The 27,033-nt window shown below is 39.1% G+C and overlaps 1 protein-coding gene across 3 annotated transcripts in view; it reads right to left on the bottom strand.

Annotated features, from left to right (window-relative positions):
• Vps16A (vacuolar protein sorting 16) overlaps window positions 1–27,033 on the bottom strand; it is a 489,369-nt gene that overhangs the window by 141,510 nt on the left and 320,826 nt on the right. For all 3 annotated transcript variants that reach the window (XM_090381825.1, XM_090381827.1, XM_090381826.1), the window contains one exon: window positions 7,720–7,857. In XM_090381825.1, the coding sequence (XP_090237951.1) occupies window positions 7,720–7,857 (138 nt within the window). The remainder of the gene's footprint in view (window positions 1–7,719; window positions 7,858–27,033) is intronic.

Here is a 27,033-nt window from a genome sequence, read left to right as displayed (position 1 = left end):
GAGAGACAGGAGGGCACTGATTCTCTTTACAAGTGCCAGCTGTGAATTACAAGCTCCAAAAGAGATCACTGTTTTGATATTATATTTACTTAATTGTATTATTATATTGGACTTTATAAGAAGCTTTATAGTTCTAGTTATGCTAGTTTATTTTTATTTTTAATTTAGATAGAGTTTTTTTTAGTTTACTATTTAATATACATAAAACTGTTGTTTCATTCGAATCTTGCAGCCATTGTTTTCGTAGAGAGTGAGTGGTAGGGAATTCAAATTTTTAATTGTGGTTAATAGGTAGCTCTAAAGTAAAACTAGATAGCATAATAAGAATCGCTGCATTTAGGAATCTATTAGATACTGTAGTATTGATAATTAATTAATTAAATTTATTAATTTGCATTGTTAATTTCAATATCATTCCCCAGATTAGAGCAGCAAATCAACGAGCACAAAGTGGCAAGAGTGCTGTGACTCAGGGGAGAACTGAGGGGAACTATTCTCCAACGTACCACAACTTAAAAAAAAAAATGAGCAACTTGTGGAATGTTTGCAGAACTCTCTAGAACATGACATGGTCTAGCCAAGGAGGATGTCTCTGTATGTGCGAGGTGCAAAAAGTGTCAAGAAATTAGGCACCAACTGAGAGTTCTGATGGGCGCTGATGTCAGTTTGAAGAGTCAGGCAGATGCACTTGAAGGTATTAAAATGGGGACCCATCAAGATCTCGGTGCCCAACTCAACGCCAGAGCTTGCACTTGTGAATCAAGCAACACGGAGGCAATCTCCAAGGTAGAATGCGCTGGTCCCACAGAGTTAGTTATTGTCAGTAACTCTATTGTCATAGAGATGGGTAATATATTGTATAAAAAGGAAAGGTGGAACAGGAACCAGAGTAAGTCTACCAGGGGCAAAAGTTGATGATGTTGTAGAACAGATATCATCTTTTAAGGGTACAGAGGGTGATATTGTTGTACATAATGGCAGCCGATCGGGCTAGCTGGGTGGGTAAAGAGCCTGCCCGGTAACCCAAAGGTTGCGGGTTCGTATCCCGCCTTGGACTTGGATATTACAATGGCACCGTACTGTCCGGTTGGACCTCACGGCCACGATACACGAAGGAAGCAGGAAAAAACTGGTTCCTTCCTGTATTGCTCACATCATACGATAAAAAAAAAAACATAATGGCACTAATGACATTAAGAGTAGAAGATCTGCAGATTTACTTAAAAGGTACAGGTCAATGATGAAAAAAAGTCGTGAGTTAAATTTGAAAGTGTCTGCAATTCTACCTAGACATGATAGGAGGGAGTATATGATAACAGCCTTATCAATCAATTCGGCAGTGGAGGGATTGTGCAAGGCTCATGGGGTAGAATTTTTCTCAGCATGGTCTGTGCTTGTTAATAGGAAAGATTGCTTCTACAGGGATGGGATACACTTAAATATAAGGGGTGCAGGGGTGTTTGCTCAAGGCAGTGTTAGGTTTTTTTTTTTTTTTTTTTGGTAGTTGTTGGCGCATCGGCTTCTGTGGCCATAATGCACCTCCCAAGGTTTTTGCAGTACTCTGATCCAAGCCCGAGGCGGGATTCGAACCCGCGACCTTTGGGTTGCCAGGCAGGCACTTTTACCAACCTGGCTAGCCCAGTCGGCCAGTGTTAGGTGGGTCGGAAAACTGGTAGATTGGGGGGATTCACAGAATAAAAGGTAAATAGTAGCCACAGGCAGAGGTGAAAATGATTCTTGCAATGCTTCTATTAGAGTGGGCAGCAGCCTAAAGGGCTTGGTGCTGGGGTAGTATTCAGGGACTGTGTAGAGTCGCCATGAAGAAATAAGTACATGGCCTGTGTTAAGGTAACTAAGAATAAGAATAGTTGCATGTATACTTGCACATACACCAATGCTAGAAGTATAGTAAACAAATTTGATGAATTTGAAGTGCTGACCAAGACATCAAAGGCAGATATTGTTGGGATATATGAGGCATGGTGTCACACAGATATAAGCAGTGCAGAATTGGAATTTGGGGAGTACAATGTGTACAGAAAGGTTAGACAGGATAAGAAGGGAGGAGGGGTTATGCTGTTAATTAAGAAAAGAATAAAATCTAAGGAAGTGTATTCCATTGACATAGATGGACAGTGCAATGTTGAATCAGTTTGGTGTGACATTAGCACTGGGAAAGCAAAAATGAGAGGAGTGTGTTATAGGCCTAATGACTCTAATGAGTACAACGAACAATGGTACAGAGAAACAAAAAGGGTCAGTAAATCAGATTGTGTTATACCAGGGGATTTTAAATTTCCAGATATTGACTGGAACTTGGGGGGTTGGTCACTCACACACCTGCAAGACTTTTCTGGATTTATTGGATGAGTGTTTTCTGCAGCAGCATGTTCGAGAGGAAACCAGTAAGTGTAATATTCTTGATTTGGTTATCAGCAGTGATTATTCGTGTATAAAGAATTTCCAGATAAAGGAACCACTAGGTGGCAGTGATCATAGTGTACTGATGTGGGATTTACTTAAAGATATAATTACCATCAGAAGTAAACGGTTTTTGCTTCTTTAAAGGTGACTACAGTGGTCTCATACAGTTTTTAAATTCTGGACAGTGAGACAAACTGATGATGTTAGCTTTAGCATTAGCATATGATGCAAGAAAGCAAGCTTATGCAGCATCAGCCAAAAAAAAAAAAAAAAAAAACCACTCACATTTCATCCCTCCTGTCCAGCTGAGCCTTAATTTTATTTAGGCTATCAACTTCCACAACAAGGGATGGAAGTCTGTTCCACCAACCAACTACCTGCTGGCTAAAGGCAAATTTCCGCACGTCTATCCTACATCTGTCTTTCCTCAATTTGAAAATATGCCCTCCCAGGTGATTATTCTGAGCAAGAGAAAGATTCCCATTAGCATTGAGCATGCTCAAACCATTCAAGGCTTTATACACCTCTATCACATCACCTCGCCGGTGCCTAGTCTCCAGACACTGTAATTTGCAAAACTTAAGCCTTTCTTCGCAACAGCAACATTTGTTCCATTAACTAATCTTGTTGCCCTTCTCTGTACTCGTTCCAGCAGCTCTACATCCTTCTTGAAATCAGGCCTTCGGACCTGTATACAGTACTCAAGGTGTGGCCTGACCATTGCCTTATACAAGGGAACAATTACCTCCTTATCCCTGCTAGAAAAATTCATGTATATCATTGACAAGACACACCATGAGCTACTCTTGCAACCCATCTGCACTGCTCAGAAAACTTCATATCTGCCTGCACAATTACTCCCAGGTCCTTTTCATTCTCTACCACTGTCAGTGTAGTATTACTCAGCCCATCTCCTCATCCTTTCCAGATCCTGTTGCAGCAGCATAGTGTCAGTAGTGTCCTTAACAACCCTGCCAACCTTTGTATCGTCTGCAAACCTGGACATTAAGCTTGATATACCATCATCAATATCATTTATAAAAACAGAAAATAACAATGGACCCAACACTGAACCTTGAGGGACTCCACTAATAACATTAGTCCACAATGAGCAGTGTCCATTGATTACCACTCTCTGTCTTCTCCCCCTCAACCATCCCTTTATCCATTGCAGCAATTTGCCTCCAATGCCACACTGCTCCAATTTGTGCAGCAGTCTTCCATGTGCAACAGTATCAAAAGCCTTTCTAAGATCCAAATATATAATATCAAAGTTATTCCCTGCATCCAGTTCTTTTGTGACTGCATCATAGTATCCAATCAAGTTGGTCAGACAAGACTTACCCTTAACAAAACTATGCTGTGTCCGAGCTATAACTGAAGTGTTGTCTAGATGATCCTGCAGTGCTTCTTTAACCAGTGCCTCCATTAATTTTCCTAGGTCTATAATTCACAGGTCTATAATTACAGGTCTATAATTACTTGTGTCAGCCTTTGATCCTCCTTTGTGAATTGGGGTTACATTTGCAGATCTCCAGTTTATGGGTACCTCCCCTGAGTCCAAAGAAGCTCTCATAATTATGACTCCAGTTATATTAAAGGAGGCAGCAACTTCCGTTGCTGCCTCCTTTAATATAACTGGATAGATTCCATCCACCCCGGGTGCCTTTTTTATGTTTATCCTCAACAATTTCTCCTCCACTTTCCTCGCAGTTATTTCAAAATCATCTAGCTCACAGCCAGTTTTTTTCACCTCTGGCATTCCCCTCGCTGAATAACTCCTCATGTGTAAATGTAGATGCAAAATACTCGTTTAGTTTGTTAGCCACCTGAGCAGGATCCTCAACGTTGAACCATCAATATCCAGTGGACAAATCTGATTCATCCCTTTCCTTCTAGAGTTTACATAGGTAAAGAACTCTTTTCTGTTTTTCTTTGCATCCTTTGCCAAGGATTTCTCATAATCCACCTCGGCCTGCCTAATCTCCTTTGTGACTTGGTTACAGACTAGTTTATATCTATCATAGACTTCCATGTCATCCATTAATTAATATGATTCCCATGCATTTTTCTTCTCTGCCATATGTCTCATTAGTTCATTGACATCCATTTAGGCCTAAATCTTGAACAGTATTTCTTAGTTGGTATGTAAAGCCTAGTAGCTTCCAAGATAAATTTTTTGAATGCTTCCCATTTTGAATTTGCTGTTGGTAACATCATCAGGTGGTCCCACTGTATAGAATTTAAATACTGTCTCAGACCATCGTAGTCGCCTTTACGAAAGCAAAAACCCTCCCCTTTACCCCTAATGGTAGTTACCTCTTTGAGTAAATCCCACTTCAGCACACTGTGATCACTGCCACCTAGTGGTTCCTTTATCTCCAGATTCTGAATGCATGAAGAATCTCTACTGATAATCAGATCAAAAGTATTACTCCCTCTAGTTGCTCCCGAACATACTGATGTAGAAAACAATCATCCAATAAATCCACAAAAGCCTTGCTAGACTGACCAACCCACAAATTCCAATCAATATATGGGAAATTAAAATCCCCCAATATAAGACTCTCTGATTTACTGGCCCAATCTGTTTCCCTGTACAGTTTCTTATTATATTCGTCAGAGTCATTAGGCCTATAGCACACTCCTACTCTCAATTTTGATCTCCCAATGTGCAGTATCGGGTCACACCAAACTGACCCGATACTGCACTTTCCAGCGATGTTGACCATTTATGTTGACTTACATAAACTCTAGAAGGAAGGGGTTGAATCAGATTGGTTCACTTGATATCAATGGTGCAATTGCTGATGATTCTGCTCAGATAGCTATCAATCTAAATGAGTATTTTGCATCTATATTCACACATGAGTGTTCAAGGGAGGAAACTGCCAGACATTTATCAAACTGTAACAGGGTTCTTAATGATTTAGTAATAACTGAGAGCAAAGTGGAGGAGAAATTGTTGAAGTTAAACATTAAAAAGACACCTGCGGTGGATGAGATCTAACCAGTTATATTAAAGGAGGTGGCAAAGGAAGTAAGCAAATCCTTAGCCATAATTATGAGAGCATCCGTAGACTCAGGGGAAGTCCCCATGGACTGGAGAAGTGCAAATGTATCCCCAATTCACAAGGGGGGGGGAAACTAAGGGTGACACAAGTAATTACAGACCACTTAATTGAACTTCTGTTCCTGGGAAAATCATAAAATCACTGGTTAAAGATGCATTGAAGGATCATCTAGTCAAGACTGCAGTAATAATTCAGAAACAGCATGGGTTTGTTAAGGGAAATTTGATTGGATAATATGGTGTGGTTACAAAGGATGCAAAAAATAATTTGATATTACATACTTGAATTTCAAGAAAGCTTTTGACACTGTTGCACGTGGAAGACTACTGTACAAACTTGAGCAGTATGGTATTAAGGGTAAGTTGCTACAATGGATAAAAGGGTGGTTGAGTGGAAGAAGACAGAGAGTGGTAATCAATGGATGCTGTTCTTCGTGGAATAATGTTATTAGAAGAGTCCCCCAGGGTTCGGTGTTGTGCTCACTGTTGTTTTGTATATTTATCAATGATATTCATGATGGTATATCAGGCTTAATGTCGAAGTTTCCAGATGATACAAAAGTTGGCAGAGTTGTTAATGACAGTAATTGCAGTGTGCTACTGCAACAGGATCTAGAAATTTTGGACAGATGGGCTGAGCAGTGGTAACTTAAGTTTACCATTGACAAATGTAATGCACTGCTTTTTTTTTGTTATTTGGTTTTTAGGGGCATTAGCAACTAAGGCCATATTGCTCCGGGATATGCGGTGGTCATTCCCTGACCTTTCCGCATCCTCCGTATTTGGTGGTGACGGGCTCGAACCCCGGTCTAATCATATAATGCACTGCATATGGGTAGAAGTCATTGCAGAGAAATGTATCAATTGTGCGATACTACACTAGGGGTGGAATAAAATCAAAAAGATCTGGGAGTAATTGTGCAGTCAGATATGAAATTTTGTGAGCAATGCAGACAGGCTACCAGAGCAGGTCATGGGATATTGTCAATACAGGAATTTTGCTAGTAGGGAAAAGGAAGTGATTATCCCTGACCATTGCCTTTGAGAGAAGGCAATGGTCAAGCCACGCCTTGAGTACTCTGTACAGGTCTGGAGGCCTCATTTTAGGAGGGATGTTGAGTTGCTTGAGCATGTACAGAGAAGGGCAACAAAGATTGGTGAGGGGAACGAAGGAGTCCTCTTACCAAGAAAGGCTTAAGTTCTGCAAACTGCAGAGGCTGGAGAATAGGCACCTTCGAGGTGATCTGATTGTGGTGTATAAGGCCTTGAATGGGTTGAGCATGCTGATTCTGATGGGATTTTTCCTCTTGCTCAGATTATGAACCTGAGGGGAAATAAATTCAAATTGAGGAAAGACAGTTGTAGAACAGATGTGCAGAAATTTGCCTTTAGCCAGTGGGTGGTTAATTGCTGGAATAAACTTCCATCTGTCGTTGTGGAAGTTAGCTTAAATAAATTCAAGGAGGAACTGGACAAACTTTTAGACAGAATGGATGTGTGACATTGGGTTTTTATTTTTTGGTTGATGCTACATAAGCTCATATGCTTGCTTTCTTTCATCACCTGCCTCCATTATTATTACTAAAGTAAAAATCTTCAGTTTTTTAATAAATAATTTAATAATGTATGGCTGAGAGCTTTCCATTTCTAAAAAGCAAAGAAAAATTAGCTGGGGGGGGGATTCTGTTTAAATATAGCATTAAATATAAAGAATAATTTGCATGACCTGAGTTGGCAGCTCAGTCATGTCTGCTATAGTATGTCCTCAATTGCTATTTGCTTTTTGGTTTTTAGGAGCTTAGCAACTAAGGCCATATTGCTCCGGGGATACGCGGTGGTCATTCCCTGACCTTTCCGCATCCTCTGTATTTGGTGGGCATGGGCTCGAACCCCAGTCTAATCAAGAAGCGTGTGCTACGCACTGCTGCTCCTGCCCACCTGGCTATGGAGGCGCCGTCCTCATTGCTACGTGCATCTTGCAAAGTCACATCAAATACTTCTTTTTTTTTTTTACTTAAATTAACATTATTATTCTTATTTTTAATCCTTTTGGCTTAGCCACTTTAGTCCTAGGTGCTTTCAGTAATATAACAACAATAAATATGATAATATAATAAAAACATAATCTTGAGTGTGAGGAGGGGGTGCGGGTTTAAAATTTAACAGCCAACTGTTCATTTTTATTTATAACTACAAAATGATACATTAAGCAAAAAATATACCTTCACTGCCAATTCTGGCTGTCCGTGTTCTACTGCTTTATTAGCAATCTCAGAATATGATATACCCACAGCATCTTTAAGTACATTAGCTATATCTCTGGCAGCTTGAACTCCGTCCATACAACTGGTCTGCCTCACCTGAAAATAAATGAAGTATAATTTTTAATAAATGCATGTATAATTTAATTAAATTTGAATAAAACTTTTTTTTTTTTTGAAACAAATCAGCATAAATTTTAGTCATCATATATCAGGATCATGCAAATTCAAGTGTGCATCTCTTTGCTGAGTTATTCTTTTACTTAGCTCACAAATAGGAATATACAAATAACGGATTTTATTTAATGAAGCTCAATATTCCTCTATGCAAGTACTTGTATTCTGGAAGATGAAAGAGAGTAACCGGAGGTTTTCCATTATTACAAGTGGTCAGGTTTGTTTGAGAAACAGCAAAAAAGCTGCATTTTGCTTACCTTAGCCATTGCACAAAACCTGTATTCCTACTTACAAACTAAATATTATTTATGAGCATTAAAAATGAATATTCATCAATATTTTTCCTTTATTGTGTAGTGTTCAGAGATGTCATTCAGTACCAATAAACTGATGAAATACATGAAAAAAGTGGCAATGGCTGAAGGTTTATATTTTTATGCAATGCAAACATGTTATTCTTATATTTTTTAACTGGTAATCCTAAACACAAAAGTATTAGAACCAAAAGTACTTACTATCACATAAGGGAAGGTTGAGAAGCCAGAATATACCTGTTGACAATGGACTTCTATAGATTGTAATTTGTGGAAAATAAATTCAAAAGATGGTTATTTCAAAGAACAGAAGTACAAAGGATAAATGAAGAAGTGAAAAGGTTACTTTGATGAGTATAAAGACGAAAGAATATTAATATCAGGTGCACATTCACAGTTTGGAGTGAGCCTTCGGTGGCTCCCACACATCTGATTTAATAGCAGTATGCATTTTTTGTAAAAGAAGTGGGGGAGGCTTGATATATTCTCAAAATTAGGAACATTAAGAATGAATATTAATCAGAATTTTTCCTTTATTAAGCAGTGCTCAGGGATGTCGATCAGTATCGAAAAACTGAGGAAATACATGAAAAAAAGTAGCAAATGTTGCACATTTATACACTGGTGTTCAAAGAAAGTGCATCACCTAGGACTTTCACATTTCTAACCCTTTATCGAAAACTATTTTACATTAATGACTAGCATCACAAATAGAAATATAAACAAAAGATATTTATTACTAGTTAAGAGAAGGCTAAGTAATATTTGACAGGTGCTCTCAAAATATTCCAAAATCAGCATTTGCAACCTTTATACAACAGTTTTGGTAAACACGACAATTATGGCTGAAATGTTATCAGAAGCCCTCAATTTGCTTCAGTTTATCATTTTAAATGGAAAACAAAATGAAAGTTCACCAGGTGCAAACTAATATTTAGTTGAACCGCCTCTGGCCCTGATGACAGCAACACATCGTCGACGCACTGACAAGATCAATTTCTGAAGATTTGTTGTTGTTATTTGGTTTTTAGGAGCATTAGCAACTAAGGCCATATTGCTCCGGGGATATGCGGTGGTCATTCCCTGACCTTTCCGCATCCTCCGTATTTGGTGGTCACGGGCTCGAACTCTGGTCTAATCAAGAAGCGTGTGCTACGCACTGCTGGTCCTGCCCACCTGGCTACGGAGGCGCCTAATTTCTGAAGATAATCAACTGATAGTTCATGGTTCCAAACACGAATTATGGCTTCCTGAAGGTCAACAAAGGGTCTTTGGTTTTTTTCTGGCAACTGCAGATTTCACACGATGCCAACAGTTCTCTATAGGATTTAGGTCCGGGCTGTTTCCTGGCCAGCTAAGAGTTGTAATGGACAGAACTTCCAACTATTTTTTCACCTGTAACAAATGTAAACACATTACTGTCGAACCTCTAATGCAGAAATGAAGCTAAAGTAACTACAGAAGTGCCTACTTACACTTTTCACCCGATGACAAGGAGCAGTCTTCCTGAAAGATGCAGTTACTTGGCAAGTTGAAATGGTCTCTAATTGGTTGGCAGCAATTTGCCTTCCAATTCGGAATTTCGTATCGTGGAGCAGGTGACCTACTCCACGATACGAAATGCACCCTCATATCATTTGGCAGGTAGGGAATTTCACTGTAGACACCATACAGTCTGGATGGTATTCTTCACCACGTCTATGGCAAATCGTTTGTCTCCCATCAGAGCCATACAGATTGAATTTCTTCTCATCCAAGAAAATAACTGACTTCCACTGCTCAGGGGTCCATTTGACATGCTCCTTACACCAAATTAATCACACCTTTTTTCTTTTTTGTGTGAGGAGGGGCTTCTTCTTAGGATGAGGGCTACAAGTCCATTTTTGAAGAGGCGTCTTTTGACTGTTACTGCACTTGCTACCACTCCTGTATGTTCTTCTCATTCTCTTTTCAGCTCAGACAAAAAAGCTTTATGGATTTTAAGGAATAAGTGCTTCAAAACGCGGTCGTATTTTGGTTTAGAGACTCATTTGTGACCGGTTCCCTTTTTCTTATCAGCAGAACCAGTATTCTTGAGTTTGGAAAGAAATCCACTCACTGTCAACTGATTACAAGACATTCTATAAGAAATATCGTGAGGAAGGAAGAACATCCTTCCTCACATAAAGCAACAATAGCACCCTTTCTTCATGGCGTCAACTGCATGTAATTCACCATCCTGACACAAGCAAGGAATGACTGCAACAACTCTTGCAAAGCGTACCTATATAGCTGAAAGTAACAGCTGATGCAATATTACGTCATCACCTATGCATGTCAATCTCATCTAATGCAATCTGTAAGAAATACTGCCATATATTTACGTTATTCGGACGACAATTACAGTTTCAAGGGGTGATGCACTTTCTTTGAACACCAGTGTATTCTGATGCAATGCAAGCATGTTTTTTTCAATGGTAAGCCAGAATATATCTGTTGACAATGGACTTCTACAGATTATAATATTCAGGAAATAAATTCAAAAGGATCAAAAACAAATATCTACAGAGAAAGCATTAGCAGAAAAACGAGTAAGATTAAGTAAAAAACTGAAGATAAAGAGCATAGAAGAGGTTAATCATTAATTAACCTCTTTCAGATAGAATCTATGTGCATTAGACAGGTGTTACAACTGTTAACTGTATGTGGGAATGCTGCCCCATGGAATGCAAATTCAAGATAGATATAGAATCAGTAGCTTTTTTAGAAGAAAGTAGATGATAAATGCAGAAGAGCAAATATTTTTTTTTTTTCAATGAAGAAGAAGCAATATTTGTGACATGCTTAAGCCAAGAAAGATAAGTCAGGGTTGTCACCATTAAAGATATGTGATCCTATTTTGGTGTGACATAAGCATTGGGAGATCAAAATTGAGAGTAGGAGTGTGCTATAGGCCTAATGACTCTGATGAGTATAATAAGGAACTGTACAGGGAAATAGAGTGGGCCAGTAAATCAGAGAGTCTTATAATGGGAGATTTTAATTTCCCAGATATTGACTGGAATTTGGGGGCTGGTTACTCACACACTAGCAGGGCTTTTGTGGATTTACTGGATGATTGTTTTCTACATCAGCATGTTCGGGAGGCAACTAGAGGGAGTAATACTCTTGATTTGATTATCAGCAGTGATTCTTCATGCATTAAGAATCTGCAGATAAATGAACCACTACGTGGCAGTGATCACAGTGTGCTGAAGTGGGATTTACTGAAAGAGGTAACTCCCATTAGGGGTAAAGGGAAGGGTTATTGCTTCCGTAAAGGCGACTACGATGGACTGAGACAGTATTTAAATTCTATACAGTGGGACCAACTGATGATGTTACCAACAGCAAATTCAAAATGGGAAGCATTCAAAGAACTTATCTTGGAAGCTACTAGGCTTTCCATACCAACTAAGAAATATTGTTCAAGGTTTAGGCCAAAATGGATGTCAGATGAACTAATGAGGCATATGGCAGAGAAGAAAAATGCATGGGATACTTACAAATTAACACATGACACAGAAGCCTATGATAGATACAAGTTAATATGCAACCAAGTTACAAAGGAGGTTAGGCAGGCGAAGGCAGATTACGAGAAATCCTTGGCAAGGGATGCAAAGAAAAACAGCAAAGAGTTCTTTACTTATGTAAACTCTAGAAGGAAGGGGATGAATCAGATTGGTCCACTTGATATTAATGGGTCAACTGTTGATGATCCTGCTCAGGTAGCTAACAAACTAAATGAATATTTTGCATCGACATTCACACATGAGGAGTTATTCAGCAAGGGGAATGCCAGAGGTGTATTCAACTCTAGCAGTAAGCTACAGAATCTTGAAATAACTGGGAGTAAAGTGGAGGAGAAACTGTTGAAGATAAACACAAGAAAGGCACCCGGGGTGGATGGGATCTATCCAGTTATATTAAAGGAGGCAGCAAAGGAAGTAAGGAAACCCTTAGCCATAATTATGAGAGCTTCCTTGGACTCGGGGGAGGTACCCATAGACTGGAAATGTGCAAATGTGACCCCAATTCACAAAGGAGGATCAAAGGCTGACACAAGTAATTATAGACCTGTGAGCTTAACTTCTGTTCCAGGAAAATTAATGGAGGCACTGGTTAAAGAAGCACTGCAGGATCATTTAGACAAGACTTCAGTTATAGCTCAGACACAGCATGGTTTTGTTAAGGGGAAGTCTTGCCTGACCAACTTGATTGGATACTATGATGCAGTCACAAAAGAACTGGATGCAGGGAATAACTTTGATATTATATACTTATAGGATCTTAGAAAAGCTTTTGATACTGTTGCACATGGAAGACTGCTACACAAATTGGAGCAGTGTGACATTGGAGGCAAATTGCTGCTATGGATAAAGGGGTGGATGAGGGGGAGAAGACAGAGAGTGGTAATCAATGGACACTGCTCATCGTGGACTAATGTTATTAGTGGAGTCCCTCAGGGCTCAGTGTTGGGTCCATTATTGTTTTCTGTATTTATAAATGATATTGATGATGGTATATCAAGCTTAATGTCCAAGTTTGCAGATGATACAAAGGTTGGCAGGGTTGTCAAGGACACTACTGACACTATGCTGCTGCAACAGGATCTGGAAAGGTTGAGCAGATGGGCTGAGAAGTGGCAAATGAAGTTTAACATTGACAAATGTAAAGTACTACACATGGGAAACAGCAACCCCAGAGCAACGTATCAACTCTGTGGTACTACACTGACAGTGGTAGAGAATGAAAGGGACTTGGGGTGATTGTGCAGGCAGATATGAAGTTCTCTGAGCAGTGCAGACGGGCTGCAAGAGTAGCTCATGGAGTATTGTCAATGATATACAGGAATTTTTCCAGCAGGGATAAGGAGGTGATTATTCCATTGTATAAGGCAATGGTCAGGCCACACCTAGAGTACTGTATACAGGTCTGGAGGCCTCATTTCAAGAAGGATGTAGAGCTGCTGGAACGAGTACAGAAAAGGGCAACAAGATTAGTGAATGGAACAAAGGGGTGCTCTTACGAAGAAAGGCTTAAATTTTGCAAATTACAGTGTCTGGAGACTAGGCACCAGCGAGGTGATCTGATAGAGGTGTATAAAGCCTTGAATGGTTTAAGCATGCTCAATGCTGATGGGATTCTTCCTCTAACTCAGAAAAATCACCTGAGAGGGCATAAATTCAAATTGAGGAAAGACAGATGTAGGATAGATGTGCGGAAATTTGCCTTTAGCCAGCGGGTGGTTGGTTGGTGGAACAGACTGCCATCCCTTGTGGTGGAGGTTGATAGCCTAAATAAGTTTAAGGCTCAGCTGGACAGGTATTTTGAACGAACAGAGGGGTGAAGTGGAAGTGGGTTTTTTTTTTTTTTTTTTTTTTTTGGCTGATGCTGCATAAGCTTGCTTTCTTGCATCAAATGCCTCTACTAATGCTAATGCTATCTGGAAACTTAACTGTTACTGAAAGTGAGCATGGGAATGGTAAATTCTTATTTTTTTTATGCGAAATAAGAAAGAACTAAGTTTTAGAAGGAATTAAGCTGCTAAGTACTTCTATTCACTGGAGAATTATGTATTGATCAACATTTAGGGAATTAAGCATTAGCAATAGTAGAGACATATGATGCAAGAAAGCGAGCTTATGCGGCATTAGCCAAAAGACAAAAAAAAAAAAAAAAAACTCTTCCCATTTCACTGATCCATTCATTCCAAATGTTTGTCTAGTTCTACCTTGTATTTATTTCAGCTATCAACTTCCACAACAACAAATGGAATTTTGTTCCAGCAATGAAGTAGCTGAGTGGTCAGGAGTGCGAGTACAGTAGCTCATGCTCTTTGATCGGACCAGGGTTCAATCCCATAACTGCTAAATACGATTAACATTTGTATTGATTGATTCATTTATTGTAAACTTCACTGACCTGGTGGTCGTCCCGGAGTATAAACTAGAACTACCCACTGGCTAAAGGCAAATTTCCACACATCTATTCTACAACTGTTTTTCCTCAGTTTGAATCTATGTATCCTCAGGTTTGAAATCTGAGCAAGAGGAAGAATCCCATCAGCATTCAGCTTACTCAATCAATTCAATGCCTTATACGCAGCAATCAGATCGCCTCGCAGGTGCCTAGTCTCCAGAAACTGAAATTTGCAGGACTTCAGCCTTTCTTCGTAAGAGCACCTCTTTCCCTCACCAGTCTTCTTGCCCATCTCTGTACTCAATCTAGCAACTCTACATCCTACCTAAAATGAGGCTTTCAGACCTGTATGCAATACTCAAGGCGTGGCCTGACCATTACCTTATACAAGAGGATAATCACCTTCTTATCCCTGCTCGCAAAAATTCCTGTATATCATTGGCAAGACCATATGAACTACTCTGGAAGCCTGTCTGCGCTATTCAGAAAACTTCATACATGACTACACAATTACCCCAAGATCTCTTTCATTCTCCACTACCCCTGAGTATAACACCACCTATGGATTAGTTGGTAGTTGGTACATTCCTCTGGGATTACTGCTTCCCATATGCAGTACTTTGCATTTCTTAAAATTCAGTTGCCACTTCTCAGCCCATCTGCCCAACTTTTCCAGATCTTGTTGTACTGTCATTATTGTTATTAACAACCCCCTGCCAACCATGGTATCATCTGCAAACTATGACATTAAGCTTGATATACCCTCATCAATATCATTGATAAATATACATAACAACAAATGGACCAACATCAAACCCTGAGGGCCACCACTAATAACATTATTCCACATAGAGCTGTATCCTTTGATTACCACTCTCTGGCTTCTCCCACTCAACCATCCTTTTATCCATTGCAGTAACTTGCCCTTAATGCCATACTGCTCCAATATGTACAGTATTCTTCCATGTGCAACAGTATCAAAAGCTTTCCTGAAATCCAAGTATATGAGGTCAAAATTATTTTTTGCATCCAGTTCCTTTGTGACCACATCATAGTAGCCAATCAAATTGGTGAGACAAGACTGGCTTAACAAACCCTTGCTGTGTCTGAATTATTACTGCTGACTTGTCTAGATGATCCTACAATGCTTCTTTAACCAGTGACTCCATTATTTTCCCTGGAACAGAAGTCATACCAACAGGTCTGTAATTATTTGTGTCACCCATTGACCCCCCCCTTTGTGAATTGGAGATACATTTGCACATCTCCAGTCCATGGGGAATTCCCCTGAGTCCAAGGATGCTCTCATAATTATAGCTAAGGGTTTGCTTACTTCCTTTGCTACCTCCTTTAATATAACTGGATAGATCCCATCTACATCAGGTGCCTTTCTTATGTTTAACTTCAACAATTTCTGCTCCAATTTGGCTCTCAGTTATTATAAAATCATTTAACTCCATGTTAGAGATTGATACACATCTGGCCTTGTTCTCCTTGAATAACTCCTTGTGTGTGAATGTAGATGCAAAATGCTCATTTAGTTTGGCTTTCTGAGAATTATCATCTACAGTCAAACCATTGATATGAAGTGGACCGATCTGATTTATCCCCTTCTTTGCTGTTTGGCATCCTTTGCCAAAGATTTCTCATAATCTGCCTTCGCTTGCCTAACTTCCTTTGTGACTTGATTACAGACTAGTTTGTATCTACCATCTGTGTTGCCTGGCAATTTATGTGCATCCCATGCATTTTTCTTCTCTGCCACGAGTCTCATTAGTTCATCTGACATCCATTTGGGCCTGAACATAGAACAATATTTCTTAGTTGAAATAAAATGCCTAGTAGCTTCCAAAATTACTTCCTTGAATGCTTCCCATTTAGAATTTGCTGTTGGTAACATCATCAGTTGGTCCCATTGTATAGAACTTAAAAAATCTCTGAGACCACTGTAGTCATCTTTACAAAAGCAAAAACACTTTCTTTTACCCCTGATGGTAGTTACATCTTTAAGTAAAACCAACATCAGTACACTGTAATCACTGCCCCTAGTGGTTCCTTTATCTGTAAATTCTTAATGCATGAAGAATCACTACTGATAATCAGATCAAGAGTGTTACTCCCTCTTGTTGCCTCTCTAACATGCTGCTGAAGAAAACAATCATCCAATAAATCCACAAAACCTTGCTAGTGTGCGAGTGACCAACCCACAAGTTCCAGTCTGTATCTGGGAAGTTAAATTGATAGTGAACAGCTAAGAAATTGTAACTGGGTGAGCAAAGCAGGATTTGGAAGGTGGGATGTAATGTACTATAATCAGCAAAAATGTGGATAGAATTTCCAGTCAGTGGAGGAAGGTCATTAATAAACAGAAAGAAAAGAGTGTAAGAAATGACAAAACCTTGGGAAACTCCAGCATTAGTTGTGAAGATAGAAAACAGACGCATCTCTAATCACCTTGTCATGTGGTTGGGGAGAAAACTGGTAGCAACAGTTGATAGAAGTATATTTAGAAGACCTTCATGCCAAACATGATTAAACACCTTAGAATTTTAAGAAGTTTTCTTCAAACCTTTCCATCAAATTTGTTCAAATATGAGAAATATAAGCTGTGATATCACCAGTGGACTAAGACTAACAGAATCCATACTTGCAGTTAATGGAACTTGTCCATTTCGTCAGAAAATAGTTGACTGAGTTGAGGTGAGTGCAATGGGATTTCATGGAAGGGAGGAAATTGTCACCTTTTTTCCAGGAAATTTCTGGATATGGAATAAGCATTTGAAAAGACAACACAAAAGAATATACTCTGGAGAGTAGTAGACTTTAATTAAGAACAAGTAGAAAATTACATTAGCTCCTAGAGACTTGGCACTACTGACTCTTCTTGCTGTCAACATGAATCATTAGGCTGCAAATCACATTTTATGGACCTACTAATTCATGTTGCTATAACCAAACCTTGATCTGCTAACAGCATAGAGAACCGTAACCAGAATTTGTCAGTCACATCAGCAACAATTTTACACTCCTCAAATGTTCAGTGTCACTGTTTCCACACTTACCACACCCACCCACCCACCCACTTTTTTTTTATAGGCCTTGCCACTGAAATACTTGTAAATTAGGTGGTGGAGCCTGACAGAATACTTAAATAACCTACTGGGTGCCTGACCTGCCTCCTCTGGCAAGGTATGGGCAACGGTGGGTCTTGAAAGGGGACAACAGCTAAATGGTCAGAGAAACAACAGAACATAATGCTACACCACAGACCACACACTTTTTAAATCTCTGGCCTCCACAGAGTTCTGTGTCACTCTCATAGAATACAATGCGGAGATGGGGGAAAACTCCTGTTGCCATCAGACAACTAACACACTTTACACTTTACTTACCACACCCACAGCATAGATTCCACATTTAGAATTTAAAAAAGCTGAAATTTGGTAATTATAAGCAGATTTTTTTTTAAAATCCACACTCTGCAACTTAAATTAGATTTTACTGACAACATATGAATTTTATATTAAGATACAACCATAGGATTATTTATCAGTGTACAGTATACTTGTAAACATTAGTGCTTTTTACCTAGAATTTTTCTGCCTGTGAATTGCTGTTTGATTGTTTAATAGATTCCCCCCATAAGAAATACCGAGTCAAAATTTTATTTTTTAACAATAGTCCTGCTGTCTAAACTTGGCTGTAAAGGGTGTTTTCAGTTTCATCAGGAATACAAGATATGAAGTGCTTTTTTTTTTTTAACTTTGTTGAATATTCTCTCATACTCAGTACTGATACAAGGAATTAGCATTACCAAGGGAACGTGATGCAAAAAAAGCAAGCTTATATAGCATCAGCCAAAAAAAAAAAAAAAAAAAACACACACACACACCCTTCTCATTTCACCGATCCCCTCAATCCAAATGTTTGTCTAGTTCTGATTTGATTCTGTTTAAGCTATCAACTACAACGACAGATGGCAGTTTGTTCAAGCAATCAACCAGCTGCTGCCTAAAAGCAAACTTCCACACATCTAGCCTACAACTGTCTTTCCTCAATTTGAATTTGTGCCCTCTCAGGTGATTATTCTGAGCAAGAGGAGGAATCCCATCAGCATTGAGCATGCTCAAACCTTTCAAGGATTTTTATACACCTCAATCAGATCACCTCGCAGGTCCCTAGTCTCCAGACACTGTAATTTGCAAAAATTAAGCCTTTCTTTGTAACAGCAACCCTTTGTTCCATTCAATAATTTTGTTGCCCTTCTCTGTACATTCTCAAGCAACTCAACATCCTTCCTAAAATGAGGCCTCCAGACCTGTACACAGTACTCAAGGGGTGGCCAGACCATTGCCTTATACAACGGAATAATCACCTCCTTATCGCTGCTAGAAAAATTCCTGTATATCATTCCCAAGAGAACATGAGCTACTCTTGCAGACCGTCTGCACTGCTCAGAAAACTTCATATCTGCCTACACAATTATCCCCAGGTCCTTTCACTCTCTACCACTGTCAGTACAGTACCACACAGTGGTTATGCTACTCTGGGGTTACTACTTCCCATACGCAGTATTTTACATTTGTCAATGTTAAACTTCAGTTGCCACCTCTCAGCCCATCTGCTCAACTTTTCTAGATACTGTTGCAGCAACATACTGTCATTAGTCTCAATAACAATCCTGCGATATTCGTATCGTCTGCAAACTTGGACATTAAGCCGGATATACCATCATCAATATCATTAATGAATACAGAAAACAACAATGGACAACACTGAACCAGGGGGACTCCACTAATAACAGTCCATGAATAGCACTGTCCATTGATTACCACTCTGTCTTCTCCCACTCAACCATCCCTTTATCCATAGCAGTAATTTGCCTCCAGTGCCACACTGCTTCAATTTGTGCAGCAGTCTTCCACGTGCAACAGTATCAAAAGCCTTTCTAAGATCCAAATATAGGATATCAAAATTATTCCTTGCATCTAGTTCCTTTGTGGCTACATCGTAGTATCCAATCAAACTGATCAGGCAAGAATTCCGCTTAACAAACCCATGTTGTCTCCGACCAATAACTGAAGTCTTGCCTAGATGATCCTGCAATGCTTCTTTAACCAGTTGGTCCATTAAATTCCCTGGAACAGAAGTTAAACTAACAGGTCTGTAATTACCTGTGAATCCCATTGATCCTCCTTTGTGGATTGGGGTCACATTTCCACAACTCCAGTCCACGGGTACCTTCCCTGAGCCCAAGGAAGCTCTCATAATTATGCCTAAGGGTTTGCTTACTTCCATTGCTGCCTCCGTTAATATAACTGGATAGATTCCATCTACCCCAGGTGCCTTTCTTATGTTTATCTTTAACAATTTCTCCTTCACTTTACTCTCAGTTATTACAAGATTATCTAGCTTACTGCCAGAGTTTAATACACCTATCGCATTCCCCTCCTAGAATAATTCATCATGCGTGAATGTAGATGCAAAATATTAATTTAGTTTGTTAGCTACCTGAGCAGGATCATCAACAGTGAATCCATCGATAACAAGTGGACCAATCTGATTGATCCCCTTCTTTCTAGAGTTTACATAAGTAAAGAAATCTTCGGTGTTTTTCTTTGCATCCTTTGCCAAAGATTTCTCGTAATCTGCCTTTACTTGCCAAACCTCCTTTATAACTTGGTTACAGACCAGCTTATATCTATCATAGGCTTCTTTGTCATCTGTTAATGTATATGTATCCCATCCATTCTTCTCTGCCACATGTCTAATTAGATCATCTGACATCCATTTAGGCCTAAATCTTGAACAATATTTCTTAGCTGGTATGAAAAGCCTATTAGCTTCCAAGATGAATTCTTTGAATGCTTCCCATTTTGAATTTTTTTTTGGTAACATCATCAGTTGGTTCCACCGTATAGAATTTAAATACTATCTCAGACCATCGTAGTCACCTTTACAAAAGCAAAATCTCTTCCCTTTACCCCTGATAATAGTTACCTCTGAGTAAATCCCACTTCAGCACACTGTGATCACTGCCACCACAAAGGAGGATCAAAGGGAGACACAGGTAATTACAGACCCTTTAACTTCTGTTCCAGGGTAATTAATGGAGGCACTGGTTAAAGAAGCATTGCAGGATCATCTAGACAAGACTTCAGTTATAGCTCGGACACAACATGTGTTTGTTAAGGGGAAGTCTTGCCTGACTAATTTGATTGGATACTATGATGTAGTTACAAAGGAACTGGATGCAAAGAATAACTTTGATATCATATATTTGGATCTTAGAAAAGCCTTTGATACTGTTGCACATGGAAGACTGCTGCACAAATTGGAGCAGTGTGGCATTGGAAGCAAATTGCTGCTATGGATAAAGGGATGGTTTAGTGGGAGAAGACAGAGAGTGGTAATCAATGGACACTGCTCTTCGTGGACTAATGTTATTTTTTGTTTGTTATTTGGTTTTTAGGAGCATTAGCAACTAAGGCCATATTGCTCTGAGATATGCGGTGGTCATTCCCTGACCTTTCCGCATCCTCCGTATTTGGTGGTGACGGGCTCGAACCCCGGTCTAATCAATAAGCGTGTGCTACGCATTGCTGCTCCTTCCCACCTCCACTAATAACTCCACTAAGGTTATTAGTGAAGTCCCTCAGGGTTCAGTGTTGGGTTCATTATTGTTTTGTGTATTTATAAATGATATTGATGATGGTATATCAGGCTTAATGTCCAAATTTGCAGACGATACGAAGGTTGGCAGGGTTGTTAATAACAGTACACTGCTGCAACAGTATCTAGAAAAGTTGAGCAGATGGGCTGAAAAGTGGATAATGAAGTTTATCATTGACAAATGTAAAGTAAAACATATGGGAGCAGTAATCCCAGAGTAACGTATCAATTCTGTGGTACCACACTGACAGTGGTAGAGAATGAAAAGATATCAGAGAAGTGGTGTCACGAAGATATAAGCAGTGTAGAATTGGAATTTGGGATGTACAATGTGTACAGAAAGGATAGACAGGACAGGAAGGGAGGAGGGGTTATGCTGTTAGATAAGAAACACATAAAATCTAAGGAAATGCATCCAATTGATGTTGGTGCACAATGCAATGTTGAGTCTGTTTGGTGTGACATAAGCACTGCGAAAGGAAAAATGAGAGTAGGTGTGTGTTATAGGCTTAATGAAGCTGATGAGCATGATGAGCAATTATGAAGAGAAATTCAGTGGGCCAATAAATTAAAATGTCTTATAATGGGGATTTTAATTTCCCAGATATTGACTGGAATTTGTGGGTTGGTCATTCACACACTAGCAAGACTTTTGTGGATTTATTGGATGATTGTTTTCTACAGCAGCATGTTCAGGAGTCAACTACAGGTAGTAATACTCTTGATCTGATTATCAGTAATGTTTCTTCATGCATTAAGAATCTGCAGATAAAGGAATCACTAGGTGGCAGTGATCACAGTGTGCTAATATGTGATTTACTCGAAGAGATAACTACCATCAGGTAAATAGAAGGGTTTTTGTTTTAGTAACGGTGACTACGGTGGTCTGAGACAGTTTTTAAATTCTATACAGTGGGACCAACTGAGGATGTTATCAACAGAAAATTTTAAATGGCAGGCATTCAAAGAATTAATCTTGGAGGCTATTAAGCCTTTCACAGCAACGAAGAAATTTTATTTAAGGTTAAGGCCTAAATGGATGTCAGATGAACAAAAGAAACATGTCGCAGAGAAGAAAAAAGCATAGGATACATATAAATGAACAGGTGACACATACGTCTATGCTAGATATAAGCAATTCCATAATCAAGTCACAAAGAAAATTAGGCAGACAAAGGCAGATTACAAGAAATCTTTGGCAAAGGATGCAAAGAAAAACAGCTAAGACTTCTTCACTTATGTAAACTCAAGAAGGAAGGGGATGAATCAGATTGGTCCAAATGATATCAATGGTTCAACTGTTGATGATCCAGCTCATGAAGCTAACAAACTGAATGAGTATTTTGCATCAACATTTACACATGAGGAGTTATTCAGGGAGAGGAATACCAGAGTTGTATTAAACTCTGGCAGAGATCTAAATAATTTTGCAATAACTGAGAGCAAAGAGAAGCAGAAATTTTTGAAAATAAACATAAGAAATGCACCTGGGGTGGATGGGATTGATTCAGTTATATTAAAGGATGAAGCAAAGGAAGTAAGCAAACCCTTAGCCATAATTATGAGAGCTTCCTTGGACTCAGGGGAGGTACCCATTTACTGGAGATGTGCAAATATGACCCCAATTCACAAAGGAGCATCAAAGGGTGACACAAGTAATTACAGACCTGTTAGTTTAACTTCTGTTCGGGGGAAATTAATGGAGGCACTGGTTAAAGAAGCACTGCAGGATCATCTAGACAAGACTTCAGTTACAGTTCGGACACAGCATAGGTTTGTTAAGGGGTAGCTTTGTCTGACCAATTTGATTGGATACTATGATGTGGTCACAAAGGAATTGGTTGCAAAGAATAATTTGGATATTGTACACTTGGATCTTAGGAAGGCTTTTGATACTGTTGCACATGGAAGACTATTGTACAAATTGGAGCAGTGTGCCATTACGAGCAAGTTGCTGCTATGGATAAAGGGATGGTTGAGTGGGAGAAGACAGAGAGTGGTAATCAATGGACACTGCTCTTCATCGACTAATGTTATTAGTGGAATACCCCAGGGTTAATTGTTGGGTCTGTTGTTGTTTTCTGTATTTATTAATGATATTGATGAAGGTATATCATGCTTAATGTCTAGGTTTGCAGACAAATCAAAGGTTGGCAGGGTTGTTAATGACAATAATGACAGTATGCTACTGCAACAGGATCTAGAAAAGTTGAGAAGATGGACTGAGAGGTGGTAACCAAAGTTTAATATTAACAAATGTAAAGTACTGCATATGGGTAGCAGTACACAGAGAACGTATTAACTGTGTGGTACTACACTCAGGGTGGTAGAGAATGAAAGAGACCTGGGGGTAATTGTGCAGTCAGATATGAAGTTTTCTGAGCAGTGCAGACAGGTTGCAAGAGTAGCTAATGGTGTCGTGTCAATGATATACAGCAATTTTTCTAGCAGGGATAAGGAGGTGATTATCCCATTGTATAAGGCAATGGTCAGGCCACACTTTGAGTACTGCATACAGGTCTGGTGGCCTCATTTTACGAAGAATGTAAAGCTGCTGGAATGGGTATAGAGAAGGGCACTAAGATTTGTGAATGGAACAAAGGGTTGCTCTCATGAAGAAATGCTTATTTTTTAAATTACAGTGTCTAGAGAATCGGCACCTGCAAGGTGATCTGATTGAACTGTGTATATAAGGCCCTGAATGATTTGAGAAAGCTCAATACTGATAAAATTCTTCCTCTTTCCCAGATTAATCGCATGGGGGGACATAAATTCAAATCGAGAAAAGACAGTTATAGAATAGATGTTCCCTTTGTTCCATTCAATAATTTCCACTAATGTGGAAATTTGCCTTTAGCCAGTAGGTGGTTGATTGCTGGAACAAACTTCCATCTGTCATTGTAGAAGCTGACAGCTTAAATAAATTCAAAGCAGAACTAGACAAACATTTGGAGTGAATGGATCAGTAAAATGGGAAGGGTGGGGTTTTTTTTTTTTTGGCTGATGCTGTATAAGCTTGCTTTCTTGCATCTCATGCCTCGACTAATGCTAATTCTGTCTTCCAACATGAAGTTCTCTGAGCAGTGAAGACAGGCTGTAAGGACAGCTCATAGAATTCTGTAAGTGATATACAAGAATTTTGCCAGCCGATAAAAGAAAGTGATAATCTCCTTATATAAAGCTATGGTAAGACCACATCTTGTGTACTGTGAACAGACCTGGAAACCTCATTTTGAGAAAGATATGGATCTCTTACAACGTGTGCAAAGAAGAGCAACCAGATTAGTCAAGGACACATGGGGTATGTATCCATATCACAAAAGACTGGTTCTGCAAATTGCATTGCTTGGAAACCAGGCACTTAAGAGAAGACCTGACAGAAGTGTCAAAGGGTTTAATTGGATCAGGTAAACTTAATAATGATATCATTAACTACAACAAAAAAAAAAAGGATGGCTGTAGGATTAGCATTACCATTAGCAAAGGCACATGACGCAAGAAAGCAAGCTTATATAGCATCAGCCAAAAAAAAAAAACTCTTATTTCACCCATCCACTCCCTCCAAGTTTGTCAAGTTCTGCCTTGAATCTATTTAAGCTATCAAATTCTACAACGACAGATGGAAATTTGTTCCAGCAATCAACCACACGCTGGCTAAAGGCAAACTTCCACACATCTATCCTACTGCTGTCTTTCCTCAATTTGAATTTATGCCCTGTCAGGTGATTATTCTGAGCAAGAGGAAGAATCCCATCAGCATTGAGCATGCTCAAACCATTCAAGGCTTTATACACCTCAATCAGATCACCTCACAAGTGCCTAGTCTCCAGACACTGTAATTTGCAAAACGTCAGCCTTTCTTTGTAAGTGAAGGGCAACAACAAATCTTGTTGCCCTTCTCTGTACTCATTCCAACAGCTCTATATTCTTCTTCAAATGAAGCCTCCGGACCTGTATACAGTACTCAAGGTGTGGCCTGACCATTGTCTTATACAAGGGGATAATCACCTCCTTATCCATGCTAGAAAAATTCCTGTATATCATTGACAAGACACCATGAGCTGCTCTTGCAGACCGTCTGCACTGCTCAGAAAACTTCACATCTGCCTGCACAATTACCTCCAGGTAATTGTGCAGGCAGTAATAAACCAAAACCAAAGCTGTAATACCACAGAGTTGATATGTTACTCTGGGGTTACTGCTTTCCATATGTAGTACTTTACATTTGTCAATGTTAAACTTCATTTGCCACCTCTCAACGCATCTGCTCCACTTTTCTAGATCTTGTTGCAGCAGCGTGCTGTCATTAACAACCCTGCCAACCTTCGTATTATCTGCAAAACAGATGATACTGATATACCATCATCAATATCATTTATAAATACAGAAAACAACAATGGACCCAACACTGAACCCTGAGGGACTCCACTAATAACTAGTCCACGAAGAGCAGTGCCCATTGATTATCACTCTCTGTCTTCTCCCACTCAACCATGCCTTTATCCATAGCAGCAATTCGCCTCGAATGCCACACAGGATAGATGTTTAAAAATTTGCTTTCAGCAATAGAGTAATTGATTACTGGAACAAACTACCATCTGGCACTGTGGTAATTTTTTAAGGAAGAATCAGACATATTAGTTTAGATCAACAGATGAGGTGGACAGTCTGCAAGTCTTGTTTACAATAATCAGAATAGTACATAATCTGTTTAGATGTCTTATATGCATCTTAACTGCAGCACAGGATTTATGAAATGCAATAGTTGTTTCTTTATCATCATTATTGCAGACCAACACATTCACTATTGTTTTCAACATATTTTATTAGAAAGTAGAGAGTACTTTTTTACTTTCGTGACTGGTAACAAAAACTTTGATTTGCTTAGTAATCAGCAGGTCTTCTAAGTACCAAATTGGTACTGGGGTAGCAACTTCATCATTTGGCTTAACAAACTCATCAAATTCACCAGATAAATCCATATGCTCCTTCCAAGTCCCCCATTCCTAAACATTACTATCACATTCATTTTCTGTGCCACATTTTTCGATGTTGCACAGAAAATCTCCTCTCTCTGACATGGTTGGTTATTGTTGATTGATGCAAGCAACAATATTTTGGGCAGCATCCAAAAAGTTATTCCACTTTGGCTGCAAACTTTTCCCTTCTATGCTGCAGATCAAATACCTTATTAGGCAGACTCTATATACTCTCTTGAGATTAAAATAATGCATTGATCCAATGGTTGAAAACTGGTGGTAATGGAAGGTAAGAACAACAACCATATATTTGTCAACTTAAGTACTTCAACAAAATGTAATGTTCAACAATCTAGAATCATCAAAAATGTTTGTTTTTTCTGAAACCATTCTTCTATTGCCTCTAACCAAAGCTGAAAATTTTGAGGAAAATGGACCATAATTTGCCACGGTGGTCCAGTGCGCATTGGCAGATTGACCATATTTAGCAGTCAGGGGCTTGAACCCTGGGCTACTCAAAGAGCGTGTGCTACTGTACTCCAGCTTCTGATCACTCAGCATTAGAGACCTTCATGTTTATGATACCTAGCCATAATTCCATTCCTCAATTCCAAGCACTTTAATTGGCTTCATAATTACATGGAAGTTGGTTAACTCCTTAAAAACATCTTGGCTTGGAAAGTTTATCTAAGGCAAGTGGATCAGTTTGGTCTTGCGCATTGCAGCACAACAGAATACTGATCCTTTGTTTACTTAATTTTAAACCATTACAAGACTTCCTGATAACAAGAGTTTTATTTGGCAGCAAATTATAAAATACACCCATCCCACTGAGATAAAAAATATATCCTTTTGCTCATATTTTTAAAGAATGGAGCATACAGAACATAATAAGTATGTAGCCTTTTCTTTGTCAACTGATCAAGACTCGATGCAAACATTTTGTGAAACTATGTTATTCCTGTCCTTAAATCTATGGAACTAGCTGCTGCTGCTGCTGCTGCATTTGAAATCACTAACTTCATGTTGCTGAGCTATATTATTTGAAGTCACTAATTTAATGATGTTGAGCTAGATAATTAGCCTTTTCTTTTCAGCTGAAAAATAAGATATACACATTTGTTGGTAACACTCGAAAAGTTTTGTCATGAGCTCAACATGATTTGTATCGTGAATTTGTTTCCTGTTTCTTA

Source organism: Mastigoproctus giganteus, chromosome 9 (genome assembly GCF_048544385.1).
Source record: "Mastigoproctus giganteus isolate SK-2022 chromosome 9, ASM4854438v1, whole genome shotgun sequence".
Lineage (NCBI taxonomy): Eukaryota > Metazoa > Arthropoda > Arachnida > Uropygi > Thelyphonidae > Mastigoproctus > Mastigoproctus giganteus.
The sequence above is the reverse complement of the archived record's forward strand: the minus strand, read 5'-3'. Positions and strand labels throughout refer to the sequence as shown.